General features: G+C 37.4%; 1 protein-coding gene across 11 annotated transcripts in view; it reads left to right on the forward strand.

The window, feature by feature from the left end:
* Window positions 1-20,607, forward strand: part of GPHN (gephyrin) — a 299,653-nt gene that overhangs the window by 162,172 nt on the left and 116,874 nt on the right. For 4 of the 11 annotated variants that reach the window (XM_086463531.1, XM_086463532.1, XM_086463534.1 and 1 more), the window contains exon 5: window positions 7,958-7,996. The exons of the other annotated variants lie outside the window; for them this stretch is intronic. In XM_086463531.1, the coding sequence (XP_086319657.1) occupies window positions 7,958-7,996 (39 nt within the window). The remainder of the gene's footprint in view (window positions 1-7,957; window positions 7,997-20,607) is intronic. 11 annotated transcript variants of the gene reach the window in all.

Here is a 20,607-nt window from a genome sequence, read left to right on the forward strand (position 1 = left end):
AAACTTGCATTGATGTAGGAAGTGGTTTCATCTCTTCCGTGTGTGGTGTTTGTCCAGCACGCTCTCCTGTCATTACTGAACTGATAATGAAATTATGTGATTATGACATTGTGCTATTGAGATGTTTGTCATCTTTAAGACATGGGTTTAAAACTGGTAATAATTGAGTCTGATACTGGAAGACATTTTAGCGTTTTTCCTGAGAGCAGGGATAGTCCCTGGGGTCATATTTCAGCTGGAATGATTCAACCCTACTTCTCCTTAATCCTCCTGTACTTTCAATCAGAAAACATTTTTTCTGCTTTCTTTTCTGAGCACAGATACATAATTGCTGTTGTTCTGTACAAGATAAAGTTAGTTCCTGAGAGTATTTACAGCCCAAAGAATTAGTGCTCCTTGAATATTGTAATTATTGATTAAGTTGTAAGTAAGTGCCTAGCATAACGTATCTATTAAAAAGAACTACTTGAAACTTCAGAAATTTATGGTTAAGTTTCAGAAAAAATTACTCAGTTTCCCCACTCACTTTGCCTTTTGAACACTGTATCAGGAACATACCAGGCTATTGCAGTTGTTCCAATGATGCGTAGTGACTTTTTTCTTATAATGGAATAGATGATTTTAGGCATATTTGCAATATCTGACTTGCCTTACCAATCTGTAGTCCTTAAATGTGTAGTCTCAGTCTAGTCAGTGAGTGGGGAGAAGCTTTTGAATTAGTTACCATGTTTCACATTCAGAAGGGTGGAGGTCAATTGAATTAAGTAGTGTGAATGTCCTTCACTTTCTTGTCTACGCGACCGGAGGTGATGAAATGCACCTGGATATTTAAAAAACAAAATTCATCCAATGGATGGCTGAATTTGAAGGAAACTGTGGTAGATGTTATTAGTGGATGCTGTAATTCTTCATCTATTATGGCAGCTGATGGTAGTTTGCATTTGGACTAAAGCCAAACTGTAGGCTTAATTTTGTACGTACAACCACTTTTTTTTTTTTTTTTACAATCTTATTTTGCCTATAATTTATGGGGGTAGTCTTTAAATCCATACTGGAAGTGCTCATACAGTGTACTTGTATATTTAAAAAGTATTTGTTGCTGGTCAAAGATCAGGACTTTACACGTGGCCCAAGTAAAATTATTTAGGGAAATTCTGTTTTATATTTCCAGATGCAAACATTTTTTTCCTTGGAACTACAATACTTGAGTGGTAGGCAGTTACAGTTCTTACAGAATGTTAATGATAATATACGTTAACTTCTGTGAAAAAATTTAATGTGGCAATATTTTTATCAGTCACTAGGTATCCTCATGCATACAGGTGCTCTGCGCAGTTTTCTGTCTACTATCTTCTCTACTTCTACATTCTTTGCAAAATTGTACATCCAAAAAATTCGCGTGTCTGCCCACTAACAGTCTTCTAGCTGTTTTCTTGTCCTTTGTCTCTAGTGTGGTAGCAAGTCTTGTTTGCCCTGCTACAAGACTGACTTTATGTCCTTAGATAGTAGCAGTAGAAGTCAACTTATTGTGCCTCAACTGATGCTAGAAATCCTTGGGCTGTGTCTCTATGTGTATTCATAAATAGTTCAGCCACACTGCAGGCAACTGTCAGCCCTGAAATTTTAAGATTAGACTTTAGAAGAAGAGTGGAAGACCTCTTTTCCGTCATGTAAAACCAGACAGGTGTTTCCTTAGTCTTCCTATTTTTCCAATGCTCTGGAAAATTTATGAATGCTCCTTTTGGTTCCTACTTATTACATTCATCAATATTTATAGACTGTTTTTAAATATATTTAGACACATACTTGTTTTCATTTAATCTGACAATATATGCATATTTGTTTATTTTTTCATCAAAGTTTTCTAGTCCATGAAAAGAAATCGTTGTTCCCCCCTGTTTGTCAGCATTTTCCTGAAAAAAAACATGCTCAGAATGAACAAAATACTCCAAACCTAGCGATGCAGAAGTCATGTTTGGAGAGAAAAAAAGTCTCTATTCTGCTGTGATAAAAAGTCTTTGTATATTCAGTTCAAAATTGCACCAGGATTTTTATAATCATTACCAATTGCAAATTTTCTATGACCTGGCTTTTCCCAGTTCCCTAAGGTATCTTTCACTATTGCTGTTTCCCAAGTTTCTTTTAGAATTTAGTGTGACTTTTTCTTCAAATTCCATTTTATTTCTGCAGACTATTTTAATGCCTGTATCCTCCCGTTTCTCTGTCCCAGGTAGTGTTTGCAACCCTCCTAATCTCTATTATTTGCAATTTTCATGTGTTCTGTCTGTTTGCTTCCCCTTCTTTGTTAATGAAGAAAGATGCTTGTGACACAACAGTGTATGTTGTGTTATAGCCATACTCTCACAGCAATATGCTGCCCCCACATTGCCTCAAATCCACTGAGACATTTCAAATAACAACTTCTATTTAATAGGCAATAATTGAAACTAGAAATAATATTTAGGTTTTTTTGTCCTCCCTGGTTCAAATAGTGCCTTTCCAGAGCTGCAGGATTTCTAGTGTTGTTCGTTGTGGCTATGGGAGTATTTCTGTTCTTCTTCAGCAGTATTCAGCTCTTCTTAGTGCCATACCAAAGACATCTTAGTGTTGTCACTGGGCCAAAAGAAACTAATTTTCTTTTTACAAACTGTCACTTCAGGATGGCTCCATAGAGGGGAGGAATGAAGTCTTCATCTTGCATGGGACATTAAGTCATTTTGTGGCAGGAATACTATCAAATTGTAAAACCTCTAGTTACTTATACTGTTCTTTCAGTTTTTCACCCTTTGATATTCAAGGTACCCTCCAATTTAATAACCTTTTTCAGCATTTAGTTTTGCAGTCAATTTTAAGACTGTAGTTTTCCGTATCTCTTAATGGAGGTCTTGCTCCCTGTTAAGTTCGATTTCTGTGTAGAGCTATTGTATAATGAAGTGTGCTGTGCATGTATGATGTCTGATCCTGTAACCTGCCGTCAGACCTTTTGAGAACTATTGTTCTCCGTGTTTCTTAGAAAATTATGTTTCCAACCCAGCTTGCTCTTAAAACCTGAAACCTTTCCAGGTGTGTCTAGGCAACAAATGTGCTTAAATAGAAGAGACTGCTGTGTGACAAGACTCCCTCCAAATTCTGTGCTACTCTATTAGAACTTTATCAGAAACTCTATAATGTACCATTCCCTTTTTCTTAGGCCTCCAGACAATGCCTAGCATATATGATTAGGTCCTTATCCAGCCTGCTTTAATTTTTCAATAAAATTTATTATTTGAAACACTATATTTGGTGTTATAAAAGTAAAAATATATTTATGTGCCTTATTTAATCGAAAATTCTGTAATTGTTTTAAATTTTGTATTTGGAAGGCGTGTTGTTATAGCAGAATCGATATATTTACTTGCAGAACACTTTTCACTAAACAACTGTTGCCAATTTCTTCAAGAAGCAGCAATGTACAGATTATTTGCACTAGACTGTACACCATCAGGTTATAGAAGTGCCTGTGTCTTGGGAAATTCCAAACTGTTTTAGCTGACTTACGAAGTGCTAAAAAGTGCACTTTCTCTTCTCTTGTTTGAGTCTGTCAGGAAAACTTGGTAACATGCCAGCATCACTGAAGAGTTTGGTTGTGCTGTCATCAACTGCAGTCACTGCATGGAGACACCTGCAAGCTGCTGGGACAGCTATAGTGAGAAATGTGAGAGGGAAGGAAGCCAGATCCCGTTTCAGCTCCATTTTACTCGAATATCAGAAGATATACAAAAAAAAAGAAAGAAGCCCCTCACCCCACCCCAAACCCCAACCAAAAAAAAAAAAAAAAAAAAAAAGGAAAAAAAAAAAAGGACAAAATAATATGCAGAGAAAAGCATTCCTGGAGAATGCTACATTTTGATAAATAAGGAGGGCTTGGTGAATTCTTAATATTCTGCTACATAAACAGCATTTTTGAATGTGTTTCTTTTGTCTGTGTATCCAGCTGAGATACTGGATTGAAAGAACATATGTCTCTTAACTTGTTTCTGTCTAGATTTCCCAACATAGACAAGTAGGAAGATGGTGGGGAGAAAAAAGGAGTACTAGTACAGAGGATACTTTTGTCTCTGTATAAGGGATTGATGTGTCTAAAATGGAAAGCTGTGTATTTTTCTGACATTCCCTTTTTTAAAAGTTTCAAATGTCACACTGGCTATAGAAAAAGGTCCTAAAAGTATATAAAGGCTGGGAGAGTTGCTTTTTGTGAGTTACATGACTCAGTCTGTTTAGTTTATTGTGAAGAACACTGGGAAATAACTTGGGTTTTACCTGTACTTTTGTTGGGAAATAATAATATAAGGTATATTCTGTATTGCTATTAATAAAATACTGTATTTTCTTTGGGAAATAATAATGTAAGATACCAACGGCTTTCTTATTCTGCTAAAGAGAATAGTGACAATAGGTGGTGATAGGAAGCTCGAGCCAGAAAAGTCTAATAAGAAAGTCATCATAATGGAAGGTTTTTATGTGTTTGGGTTGGCTGGTTTGTTTAACAAGGAGAGATTAATCACACAAACACATTCCCTAAAGAAGAGCTATATTATCCATTTTAATCCTGTCAAATCAAAACTGATTCATTGTGGAAGAAATGTCTTGTGAAACTCAAGTTCTTGTACTCCTTACTGGAAGTCATGAATGATGTTTAATGAGTTATCCTGAAGGCTAAACTAGATTCTAGCCTTACGTTCTGTATACATTAAACGAGAAGATAGTTTGAATCAAATGGATCCTGAAATTAATAAATAAGCAATTCTGTTTTCTGCATCCAAAACGATGACATGAATTGCTTTTCTGTCTCTTTTTGAAAATGCAAAACTCTGATAATATTGGGTAAGGACGCTGGGGCATATATCTTTTAAATTAATTAACTAGTGTATTAACTTTCTGTTTAAAGTCGTCTGACCATCATATCCTGAGGATAACACCAATAGAATTCCTGTTAAGCAGTTGGGTATTTTTGCCCATTTGAGAATCAGCTTTTATTTGCTTTATTTTAGCTTTCTTTAATACTCGCAAATAGAAGTTCTGTTTTCTGTCTTTCAACCATGTATGAAATCTTTGCAAGCTCTGTTGAAAGAAGAAAACAGTAGTACAACAGCAGTAAGGAATTTGCATATTTCATAGAATGAGAAGCAAAGCCACAGTAATGAGCCAGGAAGTCTTGCTTTTTTATCTTAAATTTTGCAATTAAGTTTTTTAGTCCAAGGTAATTTCAGAATCGAAGTTGGAAGAAGACTCAGTATATCCTGTGGGTAGACAAATGGTTCATATCCCAGAAGAACAGTATGATTGTAATTTACTTTTTATCAGGGTAATGAGAAGGATTCTCCTCCTCTTGGCATTACTGATGCCTTATAGCTGTGTTTTCACTGTAGGGACCACAGCTTCTATGGACATCTCTCTGTTCGTTTAAATTAACTGACTTGGCTTCTATTAGCAGTGTAGCTGCAACAGTGGATAGATCTTGCAGTTCTTTCTGTAACAGGGGGAGAAAAGTATGCCTGCCGTAGGACTTCTGCGTAATGAAATTTTCAGTTTGGAACTTTTGAAATTTTTTTCCTCTTGGGCATTTCTAAAAATAGTTTTCATTAAAATATCTCTTTACAGCAGATAATAGGGAACTGAACAAAATTAAACATCAGGTTAAGGCAAAATAATCTTGAAAACATTGTCAGCCTGTAATTATGCAATTCTTGCCCTTAATGTGTCATTTCTTTCTGGTCATGGTCTATTACAAGGAGTTTAATAAAAGCTTAATATAGAGAAAATTTTTTAAAAATTTATAGACATGTTAGGAAGACTTCTCTATGAAGGCAGCTTAAAGAAATGATAACTAGAGGGCAAGTACTAGTTTGGATTTAAGATGAATCAAAAATTGAGTTATCCTTTGCCATAAGCATGCCAGAATAGCAAAATGACTCACTATTGAAATAGTTGATCATTAAAACTAATACTTATTAAAGAGTAGAGAATTTCTCATTTGCTCCTTGCCTGTTGTGTAGGAGCTTTTCCAGCCACTAAGTGAAAAGAAACTGAAAGAGTCATGGAAAGCAGCTGACTTAGCAGTTATTCTTAGGATTATAACTAGTCCTTTGCCTGTTTTTGCTAGTTGCTACCACGTGGAGCAGTGAAGCTTAAGCAAGATGTTGACTCAGTACCAGAATAGAAAACCAAAATGACTATTGGCACACTTGGGCTTAAAAGTCTTATCTATTATGGAAAAGAAAATAATTACTTTTTAACCTTAACTTAGACCATACTTTAGCTTCTTGTCACTTCGCGCATATATTCTTTTTCCCAATTGTTTTGTAGTAAGAATACCCAAATTAATAGTGAGGTGCATAATCTACTGTTGATTAATTATTGACATTTAAACTTTCACTAGATTTAAAAAGTCCATCCTTTCCTCTACAAATAAGTATTTTCTTATTGTTTGCTGAGATCAGTTTGTCATAGTTAATTTTCATTTAGCCTTGAAAGATATCCCTTTGGAAAGAAGGTACTAGGAATTTTGATCTTGATGTGGTGCAGCTAACTGTAGTTGTTGCTGGCCGCAAAATCACAGGATTTTATAAAACTGCCAGTGCATACGCTAAGTACCTCGTACTCTATAGTATTGATATCTGCCATTACTGATCATATGATGAAAATCTCTTGGTGTCCTCTGCCTAAATTTCCTGTCATTTTGTTCTAAGCCCAAATAATAGTGTTTGGATGGGGAAGAAATTCCTGTTCCGTGATGCCAAAGTCTAAATTTGAAGTTATATTAATCTCTAATATTCCTGTGCCTTGCTCAACTAGAAGGAAAATGAGTGGCTGATAGCCAGAGGATCAGTATAAATAATGTTCCATTGGCTGAGCCTATTACTACTGTGTTCCTTAAAAGCTTTATTGCGGATGAGTACGTGGCAAGTTCATATGGATTCTGTCTCTGACCTTTCCACATCCTAATTCAGCAGTGCACAGCAGAGCTGATGGTTCCTTTATTGTGTCTAAGGTTCTTTAAAGTTTGCAGGAGAAGGAAGAGTTGGCTTCTTGTTGCATATTATTGCCTTATCCAAGTGAGATGTAGGGTTTCAGTGTTGTCAATAAGAAGTTAATGTGCAGGCAGATAAGTACACACACAATGTAGACTTGCAAAAGGACAGAAATAGTGAAGTTTGATTCTTAGTTGGTTGACTCTTAGTTACTAGGAAGATTCTGAATAAAAAGATTCATGACTGAAATGACAGATGAGTTAAATTACTGCATTTTATTACTGTTGGGATTTTCTCAGTTCTTACATTCATTACATTTCTGAAATAGAGCAGCAGTTCAGATTTCTGAAACATGGTTAATTTGTTTAAAAAACCAACCATGTTAAAAACGAGGGTGCTTAAGTTAAAGAGAGGAAGAGATTCAAGGTAAAAAAAAGTGTTGATAAGTTTCACACTTTTGCAACTCTTGCCATAGAAGCGGGTTACCCCACAAGACTCATAAGACTAATTCTTTTCATTAGAGTGTGGGTGTATCTAAACCAAATTCAAACACCAGCCTACACTACTGGTGAGTAACAGTTAATGACTTCTTCAGTTTATCTCACAAATGGCCGGCAGTGGCTAATGGGTACTCCTGTTCATCTTCACAAGCTATTTTGCAGTGGATATGGGAATGAGCTCACAAGACCATCCCCTTTCCCCTCTTATACTCCTTGTGCTAGAGGTAAGTGTGGTTTTGGGGAATAAGGGTGGGATGTCATGAGATGAAAGTGATGTGGGCTTCTTAAATTTTTTGCAGAACTCAATAAAGGCATGTATCTGGGGATGGGCAAAGATTCAGTTGAATTCTTATTTTTTGCCCAAAGAGATTACCCAGTCCTAAATTGACATGCTTTCCTTGAACTGGGAGTCAGAAATCCCTTTTCTCTTCTGTTTTTCTGCTGCAGAAATTCCCAACATTCCCATTATGTGGGCTCCAGAGAGGGGTAAGCAACATCTTCAATCCCACTCAATCATTTCCAAACTAATTCTTTGCTAGTATTTTTTTGCTTTTTTAATCATCATCAGAAACAATTTCTGGACACATTTTTCCCATTTGTTTGATTTTCTTGTGGATTCTCATATTTTTGTTTTATAGGAAGGTCCCATGACCTCCCCAAGTGCTAGGGTCAGACTCATCTGCTGTTTCCATTTGTGTGCTATTCTCCTGTGGATTTTCATGGTTCACTTCACTCTGATCTAATGATATTACCAGAGGATGAGCATCTAGATTCTTGGGACTGTTTCACTCATGGTATCCTAAGTTGTTGAAAAAGCACTGCCACCCTGCTGCCCTGTCAATCAGTTGGCAGGCTTATGTTTTGTCATTGCTGACAGTCACATCTGATTATTTGTGGGCTTTGGTCTCTTGCTGCCTTGCTGGTCTGGGGACTGCCTGGCATTCACTGCTCTCTTTTATTCTGTATCTGCTGGCTGTGTGGCGTTGTCCTGCTGAAATCTTGGCCCTTTGCCTGACTGTCTGGCATTACTGCTTGACACTGACTACCCACTGCCCTGTCCATCTGTTGAATGGCATGTATTGCCTCCTTATTGTCCTTTCGATCTGATTGCACATGGGCATTGGCCTTCCGCTGCCCTGTCTCACGCTCCGAGTGCCTGGCATCACCTTCCTGCTGAGTGCATTTGCTAACTTTGCGGAATTGCTCTTCTGCTGCTTGGCACACCTGCTGACTGTTTGGTACTGCTTTTATCGACTTGCTGAATGTCTGGCATTTTCCTCCTGCCTTTTCACCTGATCCTTGAATATAGTGTCCCCTTGCTGCTCTTTGAGTCTGCTTACTCACTGATACTTGCTCTTTTGCTGTCCTGTCCACTTGCTTTTATGCCTGGCATTTCTGTCATATTGTCCTGCCCACCTGCCTAGATTTTATTTCTAAATATGCACCCGTTGGAAAAAATTAAGAAGAATTGTAAGGAATGGGGAAAAAATATTGTCTGGTTCCTTCATGATCTGATTCAGTTCAACACATGAGCTGAAAACTGATCTCAGTAACAGCATCCAACTTTTTCACAGAAGTGCTCAAACCTCTTTCCCTCCTTACCAAAAAAAAAAAAAAAACAACCAAAAACCCCAAAAAAACACCCAAACCTGAATCGTATTTCATCTTTACTTCCATCATTTCATTTGATAGGTGTATTACTATTCAGTAATACTGTATTCGGTATTAAATTCAGTAGTAATTAAGTGCTAAAACACATCACTAATATTACCTATCGTAATTCTCAGAATCCGTGGAAGGTAGGTAATAACAGGGGAAAAAAATGATCTGTTGCTGAGGCTCAGAAAGACTAAGGTTTGAGTGTAGAGCTATGTTCAGTAAACACAGTGGATCAAAGGAGCTAAATAAGAAATTTTACAGATCTCTTAATTTAAAACACAAGGTTGCAGCTAATCTAAAAAAGCTGTTGCATTAGTACAGTGTTACCAAAATACAGTGTGTTCTAGTTGCTGCTTCCTACTCTTTCTGTACTGGGAGAACAGTCGATTGCCAGTTTACAGAAACCTTTTGTCACTCTCTCACAGATTAAGAACAAGGACTTGACTATATCTGTAAGGTCCATAGTAAGGGAATAAATCATTGTCACAGCTTAGAAGTAAGAATCAGGATTTCCTGCCTCTTCTTTTGATTTAACTCACTTGACCTCTCTTTTCATATCTCTGACACAGTTTCCAGTGTGAGTGTTGGTGGTGTTAATTACACTTTTGAGTCCAGTACCAGCTAGGAACTGGAGAGGATATTCTGTCATAATGAACCCTGTCATAATTTCGTAATAGATTCTTCCTACACTTAAAATAATTGTATGTAATATTCTTTTAACTTTAGCTTTTAATCTCTCAAGATACAATATTACTACTTTGCTGTCTTCAGGGATACCCTAAATGTGCAAAATGATGCCTAGCTGTACAGGCAGGGCAGCATCCCTTGAGTCAGTAGCCTCTTTCACCTGTGCGAGACCACCTGTGGACTCAGATAGAGACACTGTGGGAGAGCACCTTGCTCCCACGCTCCCAACACCAGCCTGCTTCTGTAGAGGATGGCTCCCAGGTCAGCAGACAATCTCCTGAGTAAGAGCCCGTAGGAACCTTCTCCCAGTTTTCACATTAACCTCTAGAAATCCAGTAAACTGGTATTCTGCTCCGAGGAACCAGAGGACACAAACGTCTACCCTTTACTCCCTTAAGGTCTCCTAGGCTCTCCTTTCCTCTCTCTTCTTAGCCTTTCCAACCCTCCTTTGCTTCTCCAAGCATATTTTTTTCTCAACTTTGTGAACTCTTAAAGTAGGCGGGCTGTCTCTCACTTCCCACCAGCTTCACACTGTTGAGGGGTCTGGTGACAGGAACAGCTCTCAGTGGCAATTCTCTTTCTCCAAGATTTAACTCCCAGTGTTACTTTGCTGCTTCCCTAGTCTGTTGTTTGAGAAGTGGCATCAGATGCTGGAAGGGAGGAGGAATATTCACTCTAGCACTGCGGGGCTGCGGGCTGCTGCTAGAACTCACGTCTTACCCCAAGAACCATAAGTCTTTTTTCTGTGTATCATTTTAGTTATTTTCCATATAGTTTTTAAATAATATTACCTCAAAAAAAATTGCTAGTTTTCAAATAATATTCAGGTTATATAAACTTTTAAAGTCAGAGAAAAGCATCAGAAACTGGAGGAAAATAAACATCATGCTTTTTCTTGAATGTATGGAATTTTCTTAGTTGAAAATTAAGCCTGCCAGAGAATTGATGCAGTGCTGGCTCAGGCAGCTTCACTGTAAAATATCCAAGTAAATCAGTTTTCAATCTGCAGTGAACAAGTTATGGTACAAATGTTGTAATTGGTTAAAAAAAAATCTTTGCTAGGTTGAAAGAATACATTGTTGGTTTTGTCTTATGAGTCAAAATTTGGTTAAAGAAATAATGAAAAATTTGCACACAAAGCCCAGGGAATATCATCATATCTGTCGAATCTGGAACAATGAAATACGACATTATTTTGTCTTTTTTTTTTTTTTTTTTTTGTAGTTTCGTTGGTTGGTTTTATTTTCTTTGAGGTATTCTTTAGTCTATCCTGTGCACTTTTCAACAAAAAATTAGTGTCTGGAACAGTCATGAAGAGTTGCAAGTCTTTCCAGCTTGCAGAGTTTTCCTTTCCACGATAACTAAATTTCCTGTTATCAGCCTAATTGTATCTCAGTTCTATTTCCTCATGTTAGACTCCTTTCCTTCCTTACTGTCTCTGATAAGAAAACATGTTACATTTCTCATAGTCATCTCCTGAACTGCTGGGTCTAAATCCTGTAAATTGTCAGGAGAGTGTTTTTCATATATCCTCTACTCACTTCAATGCAGTATTTAAATTCCATTAAATTTTTACGATTTGCTTCTTTATTCTTCTCTGTTTTCTAAAGGTATCCTTTCTGATAGTCAGCATTGTAGCTTCTAAGTAGCTAATTTCTTCAGTTGTTTCTGAAAAGGAAACAAATTCCTAACACAGGTCTTTAGCTCTCAAAAAGAGAGAGAGGTATACAATTACTTTGCTACCCTTGGGGTTTCCAGATGTTCCGCTGCCCTGATCCACTTCATCCCTGCTTTCAGTTTCAGCTGAAGTTGTTTTCCATTCTTTTAAGAACAAAGTGTCTGACAGTGACTTGCATCAACTTGGAATTCAGATTTTATTGTGTCTGTATGTTGCCTTCTGGATGCAGTTTGAAATAAATTTTTGGTTAATCTTAGACAAGAATGCCTCAGATGATACGTGTTGTGCTAAAGAGCATATATGCCTTTTGATTCATGCATTGTCATCAGCGATGAAGGCTTTTCCTGTCACAAGTCATGTAGCAATTTGCTGAAGGTATATTGGTACCGAGTAAGTTCCAGTGTCTCTCTACTGTTACCTCTTTACTTAGTGGCTAAATAGTTTTGTTGGAAAACTGAGGAGATAGATATACAAAGCAGGTGTAAGAAGCAAGTGAATCTGAGAAAACTCAGTAACAACTAAGTGTTATTAAGCAGATATTCTTTATTGTGGCACCGGGCAGCATGGGGGATAGCTCCTTCCATACGTGCGTGCCCAAGCGTTAGGATTCTTGCCTTATATTTACAGCTTTCATGTTTATTCATTACATTTCTGAGAAAAGATTGGGTTATTCTAATTATTTCCAGGAATTCATTAACATAAGTTCCTCCCATAGTCCCACCTCAGTCCGCCCAAGTTACGCCTCCATCGGGGGTCCTTGGTGGTCGTTGGGGATGAAGATCCGAGTCTTCCTCATGGTTGAACTTTTGAACTTGTCCTGTGGGGCATGCCCTGTACCATCCTGGGTCTTTTCCAATTCTTGCTAGCTGCTGTCCCTATCTCTCCTGCTTAGTCTTTTGTGTTCCTTGAGCCCCACAGTCTGATTGGAGGATTCCACCTGGTGTCCTTCGCTTAACGGATTTTGCTTCATTCTTATCTTTAAAGTGTCAGTTAGTCGGCAATGGATATATGCATAAGGGTTAGTACAAATTGGCCTTCCTTCCTATCTCCAAAGGCTGGTCAGCAGTTCTTTTCTAAAAGCTAGTTTTCTAAAGGCTAGTTAGCCATTCTTTATTACACAAGATAATTCTGGTTTTACGTTGATCACTTCTGGGCATCACAATATGTAACCTGTGGGGTTTTTTCTTTCATTCTGATGAATATATTTGGGAAGATTTAAACACTCCGTCCTCTGAGTTCCCTTTTCTTAAAATGTCCATTAGGCTACAGGCTAGGAAAAGGTGTTTATATGGTTATAATGCAGTTTTAACTGATTCCTTGCTAAGATAATATCCATGGCTGAAAGTTAGTATGTTTCCTTAGTAAATTAAACTGATATATTCACTGAGTTTATACATGGAAGAAGACCCAATCATCCATCCTTCAGTGACTGTTGCAGAATTGTCCCCCTCAGTACATTTTTCTGTTGTTCTACCCAGCCAGGTTTTAGATTTAGAATTTGCTGGAGCTTCTTTCACTTCACTTAGGAGTTTGATGAGGTCAGAAGGATGTCATGGTTTGGAAATTTTGTCTGATACTGGACCTAAACTTTGATTAGTCCTTTACTCCTCTTATAGTACATCATAGCAACACTATATGACCTTTTCCACCTTCGCTGTTTGCTTTCAGGAAATGTTTGTACACCTTAATCAGACTTTTTCTTCTAAACTTTTTGCAGATAGACTGTAGTATTTATGAAATAAGCTTGATTTTGTTGCAATCATGTACATCACTCAAGTGGTGGATTTTGCAGATTTCAAAGCTGAACGAAACCTACAGGTTGCACCATTTTTTTGTCTGAGTTTTTGGGCTACAGCTCCCTTTTCAAGAGTGAAAAAATGATTGGGTTATTGCCACCTCTTTCCATAAGCTGACTAGTTCTTCCTTTCAAACCAAATAGTGCTTATGTATGCAGTGATATATGGAATTAATCCATGAACAGCAAGGCCTAAAACTACAGTCTCACTCAAACTTTTCTACAGTTCATGCAAGTTTTACTGATTACTGTTGAGCATTGATGGTTCCTGGAGTGAGAAGAATAGAGAAGGGCACAAAGTTCTTTTAAATGTCTTTGTCTCCTAGAGATTTTGTTTCCTGCAGCATCTTAATGAGAAGCTGCTATTAACTCATCATGGCTCTTTGCAGGCAAGAGGAAGTCTGTAGCAGTAGTTTTCTTTTGGCTTTTTTAGGCATAACAAAGATGGATTTACTAACCTAGCTGGAACTTGTGGGGTTTTCTCAATTAGTAGCTTGTCATATTGTTAAGACAGCTCAATATTTTCCCCAGAAATATTTTGTCTTTGGTTTTTTTTTTTTCCTTGTTAGCTTTTTTAAAATCAGGACTTTTATTTCATTCATTTAATCAGACACATAGGATTGGGCAGCTAACCTTAGGTGCATATGATTTCTATGTTATTCTGAATTACTCTCTTCCATCATTCTTATATATTATGTAGAAACACTGCTGTCTGATTTTTTCAGTCAAGTTAATCTGCTTAGAGCTATGTTGTTTGTAGTTGCTGTTTTCTGCATATGAACACATTGCTGTGGTAGTGAGCTGCTTAGTATTTGTTGCGGGAGTCCAGTCCTCTCTATATTTTAAGAGCACAGAGAAGGAATTAACTTACTCCCTGTGCCTATCTAAGAACCTCTTCTGCCTTACCAGTTGTTAAAAGCTACCACTTTCCTCATTGATCCGCTAGCACACTGCTAGTGTGAAAATCAGTCTGCTGAAAAAGTTTGGACACAGTGAATTTTATTAGAAAGCAAAAAGATTTTTCTGCACACCATGGTCTGCTGCTTCAAGCACAGCAGAAGGGTGTGTGAGAGGAGGTGCTTACACAATTATGTTGCTATATGTGTGTTAATGAAAACATGCCTACGTTATAAGATCTTCAGGGTTTTGAAGTTAAGGGTTGGGCATTTAGGAAGTAAACCAACAGAATTCGTCTATACAATGCAAAGTTGCATTAATGTGAAAGTATTACTCTGTCACAGCTGAGTAGTGTCTATAAATGATTGAACTGGTTTTAGCTGGTGCATGAAAGATACTGTAAAGTCTTCTAAAACTGGAAGAAACTGGTGGTTTGGATACAGGAATGTGTGTAGAAAGGATCTTAGGAAGTGTGAAATAAAGGGAAAATATTTTATACTAGATTTTGTTATATTGTTAACTGTTATTATTAAGTGTTGTAAACCATTAATTAAATAGTAAAATCAAATTCCAAAGGAAAAGGTAAACTTGATATGTTTAGTATTCCTCATCCATCGTAGATTAGGAATTCTGCTGTCTTCCATTTCAGTGCTCTGTGCTGCAGCAGTCTCGACAAAGTACTTTCCATCCTCTCTTTGAGAAACCTTTTCATCCAATTGTTTCCATGAGAACCTTGGAGAAAAAAAAAAGTGATTTCTGCTATGAGTTTAATAATCCTGTATAGGAAATTGTTTGACAGAATGCACAGTAGGTCACTTTGGCTTTCAAAATCTGTTCAGTTCCAAGGAACGCATCACTTGTGTGCCTAAACAACTGCTCAGACTCTGAACATACAAGTTGCATCACTGGATCTCATGAAAGAACCCTTCCTATGAGTGTTCAGGTTATGGCAGAGGTACTTTAAAGCTGCTGTTATTAGAGATGCTTTATCATTTACTTGGGGAGTAAAGATACTGTGTAAGGGAATCTTAAGAGAAAGTAAAGTACTTTTTTTAATTCTTGTATTGCCATGCTATATTGAAAAATTATCACTCCGTAGTCCATCCTCTTAGTGTGTAAGGTGTAATTTAGGAATGTTTGGGGGGTTTCTTTTAATCTTCAACATTAGCGATTTGAGATCTGAAATTGTTTGGAAGAGCTGTTTTACCGGTGGCAGAAACTGACTGGAGTTTCAGAAGTACAAATATTTTATGCGCAATGTTTTTCTTGGCAGAAGGTAGCAAATGGTAGGAAACAGCAGACAAGATTCTCAAAAGAGAGTTCCACATCTCAGTCTCAATAGTAAATGTGTTGGAGCTAAAGCATTGCAAAATTATTTCTTTAGAGAAGTGAAATTGCACGTAAAAACTTTGGGTTCTTTCACTGCCCAAGAGACTGGGCAAGTTCTTAAGAGAAAGAAGCGTACCTTTCCACCTGGTGTCCTCATTCTTTGTGTGTGGTGATGAGATTCTCCAAGGAATAGTGGCTTTTCTAAGCAAAAGCGACAGGTTCGTGTCTCTTGTGTAGCTCTAGACTTATTGCTTAATATACTCCCTCCCACTCCATATATAAAGAATCCAAGCTTGACACGAGCTTTGTGTGAAATGAAGCTAACTGTGTCCTGCCCCACCTTTGGTATATAGTCTAGAACATAGTACACATTATCAGAAGCACTGTACAGAGTACTTTTTGTAATGAGACAGTGGTCCCTAGTTGTTATAACTTTAGTTAAAGGTCCTTACATTGTCCGTTGCTTTAATTATAGAATTCTTATTTGATAATCTTACTGAGATACTGTAGATATTGAAACTCATTTTTTCTGTATTGAATCTGTGATTTGCAGAGAACAAAATTTTTTAGTTCTCATGTTTTGTTCCGCTTCTTCAATTTTTAGAAATTTACAAAAGTTGTGCTGGATTGTGTAGATTAGCAGTTTGAAGTAACTGAAGGAAAACTTAAAAGAACAATAACGATTAACAGATAAAATTTTAACAATGTTTTTGTAATAGCAGAGTGGTGTCACTACAGTCCTCAGCTGTACTACATTTTTTTTGATCAGGAAGGGATTCATTCTTCATACATGAAGTAGAGTTGAAGTGGGAAGCATAGCAGTTTACACCTGAAAAATAGGGCTGGGAAAGAAAGTAGGCATCTGACACTTCTTTGTAAGTAGGTGCAGTGGCTTGTGTCCAGCTGTTGTTTTAACGAGCTAATTCTCATAACCTCTCCACCCTTGCAAATACTCTGCCTTTTGACACAGGCTTAACACACACTATTATACAGCTTAACATACTGCATCTGGTGGGCTGCGTACATCTTCATAGAGCCTAAATGCATTCCTTATAGTGCAGAGAAGCATTTAGTACGCTTAACTGTTTCTAAAACTGATTGCTGTGTTGGTTTTATGACAGTGTATGGGAGTGGACAGTGTCATAAAATTAAGATCAGTTTGTATGGCATAAATATTTTATGCACATTTACTATCTTAAAACTTTGTTTAGTGATCAAGATTTAAAAAATTATTAGCACTTAGTATATATTAGAAGTGACATGTAGAAGATGCACATGGTTTGGTTGTCCACATGCACCAATTTCATTAACATTTCTATTACACAAATGGGGCAGGCAAATCACTGATCTATGAAGTTTATGTAAGCCAAATGCAACCCAGTTTAGCTCAAAACTTAGATACAAACCTACTGAGGTGCAGGAACAAGTTACAGATTCCACTATGTTACTTTCTCTAGTATATTTCTTAAAATTTGCAGCTTCTTTCTTCTCTATAAAAATGTGAAGCATCTTCCCCAAAATGTTTTGCAGGCCATAAGTGAAAATGAAACTGAGTGTTATGAAGTAAGTCTTTTGATTAGTTTGATTTCAGTTGAAGAAAACAAGGTCTTTTAAGGAAAGTTACAATAAATACTGAAATATTGATTGACTAATATACACTTAGGTAATTCTTCGTTTACAGAAATAACAAGCATTGGAGTCCAGCTATTAAAAATTGAAATATATTCATGGCTTGATCATGCATAAGTCGTTGAGTATTGTCAGAGGTACCTTTGCCAGCCAGTTGCTTCTTATGGTCATAGACACAGTGAAACTGTACTGATGGAATCATTTGCTGATACCGGTTTATAAACAAGAAGGACATTGAATTAGCTCCTGGCCTCAGAGTCTCATGCCATCGGCTTTAGGTTACAATAAATGGTATGATGGATTCCAGTGAAAAGAGTGAGGGAATTTGGAGGGGACAAGTTGCAGGCAGAGGGAATCATGGATATGGGGAGAAACAGAGAGAACAGAGTCTGTATTTAATCTAATCAAACAGCAGTTATTACTGTGACACTTTTGTTCCTCACCCAAATAAATTCTGTAGGGTCATTCTGTGATGTTTGGGATCTTGGTGGCAGCAGAGTCACTGCAAATGTGCTGAGAGTACAAGCAAACTTCAAATCAGCATTCTTGTGCTGCAGGATTATTGTTAGTGAAAATGTGTTACTGGTGCATGCAGATACACCAGTTTGTAGAGTTCATTTTTTATTGGCTACATTAATCAGGGTTTCATCCATCTTTGGCTGTTTGTAGATTTGCGTTGGGAGAAGAAGAGGAAAAAGAGCATGTAATCAGGTCAGTTATTGAAGGAATATATGCCAAGTTCACTATTGATAAGAGGGAAAGGTGGTAGAGTAAGCCACACTAATGTGTTTAGACATGTTTTGGTTTATTTTATGTAAAATAATTCTGTGAAAGCCTGAGAGAGTTCTCAGTATGTGTCTATGTGTGTCTGGCACACATAGCTGCATCTAACATCAGACTCCACAGGAACATCCAAATGGAAACGCACCAGACTCAGGCATTTTTTACTGTACAGTAAAATTGATAGAAGCCTGGATGGTCACTTCATGAGGAGGAACAAATACATACATCAGAAGCAGCACTGGCCTGGTGTCTACCTTGCCACCTCCAGAAGGTCCTGTGAGTCCAAACATAGTGATTGGTGCTTACTTTAGCCTTATGTCAGTTGTTGTCCACTGCTCTGGGACTATAAAACAGTTGATGGATTTTTACAGGCCCACATCATTAGCACTCATGAATAACTTATTCGTGAGGGAACAATGACTGTCAGGCTGTTACTTCTAAGGTGCAGGTGGCCAGGTTCATTGGTGTGGGAGTGAATCTGTCAAAAGCTCTAGAATGACAGCGAACACCTACTTCTGGGATCCACCCTGTCCAGAAGCAGCTATTCATTGCCCTCTGGATTCAAGCCATTCTTAACTTACATGGATCTGTGACAACTAAGTTGACATTGAGAAGTTGATGATAATGGTAATTGTATATATGTGAAAGGACAGCCATTGCATGGTTTGTCTCTGGCTACATTACCCCAATTGATGTGTTAGGGCCACTATATTGTTTTAGGGCCACTATGTTGTTAGAAAGTTATTAACTTTGATGGCAAGTTGAAAGACTTTTACGAACCTGCTAGACTTCGGTTGCTTTGCAGCAATAGCATATGTGGGTGGTTTTAACCATTTGTCAAATTAACTGAGCAATTAGACAAAGAAATTTGATTTTGGAGAACATCAGAGAGCACAGTTCTTGTCAAGCCTTCCATCCATAAAAAAGCCACAGAATATCATCACACAGGTTATTGGGGGAAGGGAATAAGAAAAAAAATCAAGGAAAGACAGCATGATGGTAAGAATGAGTGACTCAAAACTAATCCTTATCCAAAAACTTTTCAGTGTATTGAAAGAAACCAACTGCTGCAACCTCTATTTCTTACTGTGCTAAGAGAAGAAATAGATAAGTGATTTTTAAGTGAGAAGCTCTAATCAATCTAGCTCCATGTAAGCTCTATTTTCTCCCTGGCAAAATAAGAGTAGGGAAGTAGACAATAAGCTGAAATAGCTGACTCGTAAATAGAAATTACAGGCACACGTGTTATCTGCAGCAGAGGTATACTGAATAACCTTGAAGAAGGTATCTCGTCTCCAAGCTGAGACACGCAAATTTTGATGCTAAAGCATACGCTTCTTACACAACTGGTTGACAGACATGACTGACATTTTTCTTGCATATTTGACTGTCTCCGTAGTTCTTTGTCCAGTCTTTTGAGGTTTGGTTGTGGTCTGTGAGCTCTGTTGCAGAGGCTATATAGGTATTTCTTTGGTTAGGCCCTTCCAAGACTTCTGCTTTCCATGGAAAGCTCAAATAAGTAACAAAATGTTATCTATGCTAATTCTGTAGTCTGCTAAATATAAATTATCAGCAAATTTGTCCATTAATTTGTATAAATAGCTTTATGATATCCTATGCAGAGTCATTGATTTTAACTTTTTCAACAGAAATAATATTTTCAACAGAGGCAGTCTTGGTCATCTTAATTTAAGCAAGTTTATTATGGCTTCTTAGTCTCATATTTGCATTTCAGTTGAAGGGGTGAAACTCTATTACTGTCTCAAAACTGCTGAAGAGTATACGAAATGTCTCAGTTACTTACTATCAACGTGAAATTTTGCTATGCTTACTACCTGACAAAGATAAGGAGGTTCTGAACAGTTCCAGAAGAGTAGTCCTAGGTCTTATAATTAAAGCAGTCTGCAGTGGGTATGTCCTCCAGAAGCTGCCTGGGAGGGCTTCCACAGGTTAGGAACTGAACTAACTTAATTTATATGGAGACAAAGAAAGGCAGTGAAGCAGCAGAGAACTTTGTGAAACCAATTGGCAGCGAGCCATCTGTTAAGCAACCACAACTACGTCAAAGATATCTAAAAATATATCAGTTGATTTGGGAACATAATGCCCTAATGCCAGTAAAAACACACTTCAAAAACAATCAAAAATGTGTTTTAAAATAAATTGCATTTATTGATTTAGCAATGAAATGTAAGAAGAACTGCTGTCATAGACATTGTTAGTAAGTCTTGAATAGTTCCGCAAAATAATTATTTAATTATTAGTCGCTACTTCTCCTCTCCGGAGTAGAAACTACTCTTTTGTTTTGGTCCCATTGTCTCTGTCTGTGGTTCCCCCACAGCCTGACACTCCTATCATGTCCTGTCTTTCTTTTTACTTTTCCTGAGTTTTTCCCTCGTTTATTGTCTGTCCAAGCTGCCTTGTGCAGTCTTATTTCCATCCCACTCACTTCATTCATTCGCCCTCACTCTACTCTCCTCCCTGCCCTTCTGACAGTCCTGCTGCTTGGACTAACACCCTATGCGGGAGAAACTGTGGACACTTTGCTGTCATTTTAGTATTTTATGCAAATTTACTCCAGTATTTTCTACCTGCTTTTTATATAGTCAGCAGTCTCGGGTTTGAGAAATCAGTGTATAG

The sequence above is a fragment of the Leptosomus discolor genome, chromosome 3 (assembly GCF_034619465.1).
Source record: "Leptosomus discolor isolate bLepDis1 chromosome 3, bLepDis1.hap2, whole genome shotgun sequence".
In the NCBI taxonomy this organism is placed as follows: Eukaryota; Metazoa; Chordata; class Aves; order Leptosomiformes; family Leptosomidae; genus Leptosomus; species Leptosomus discolor.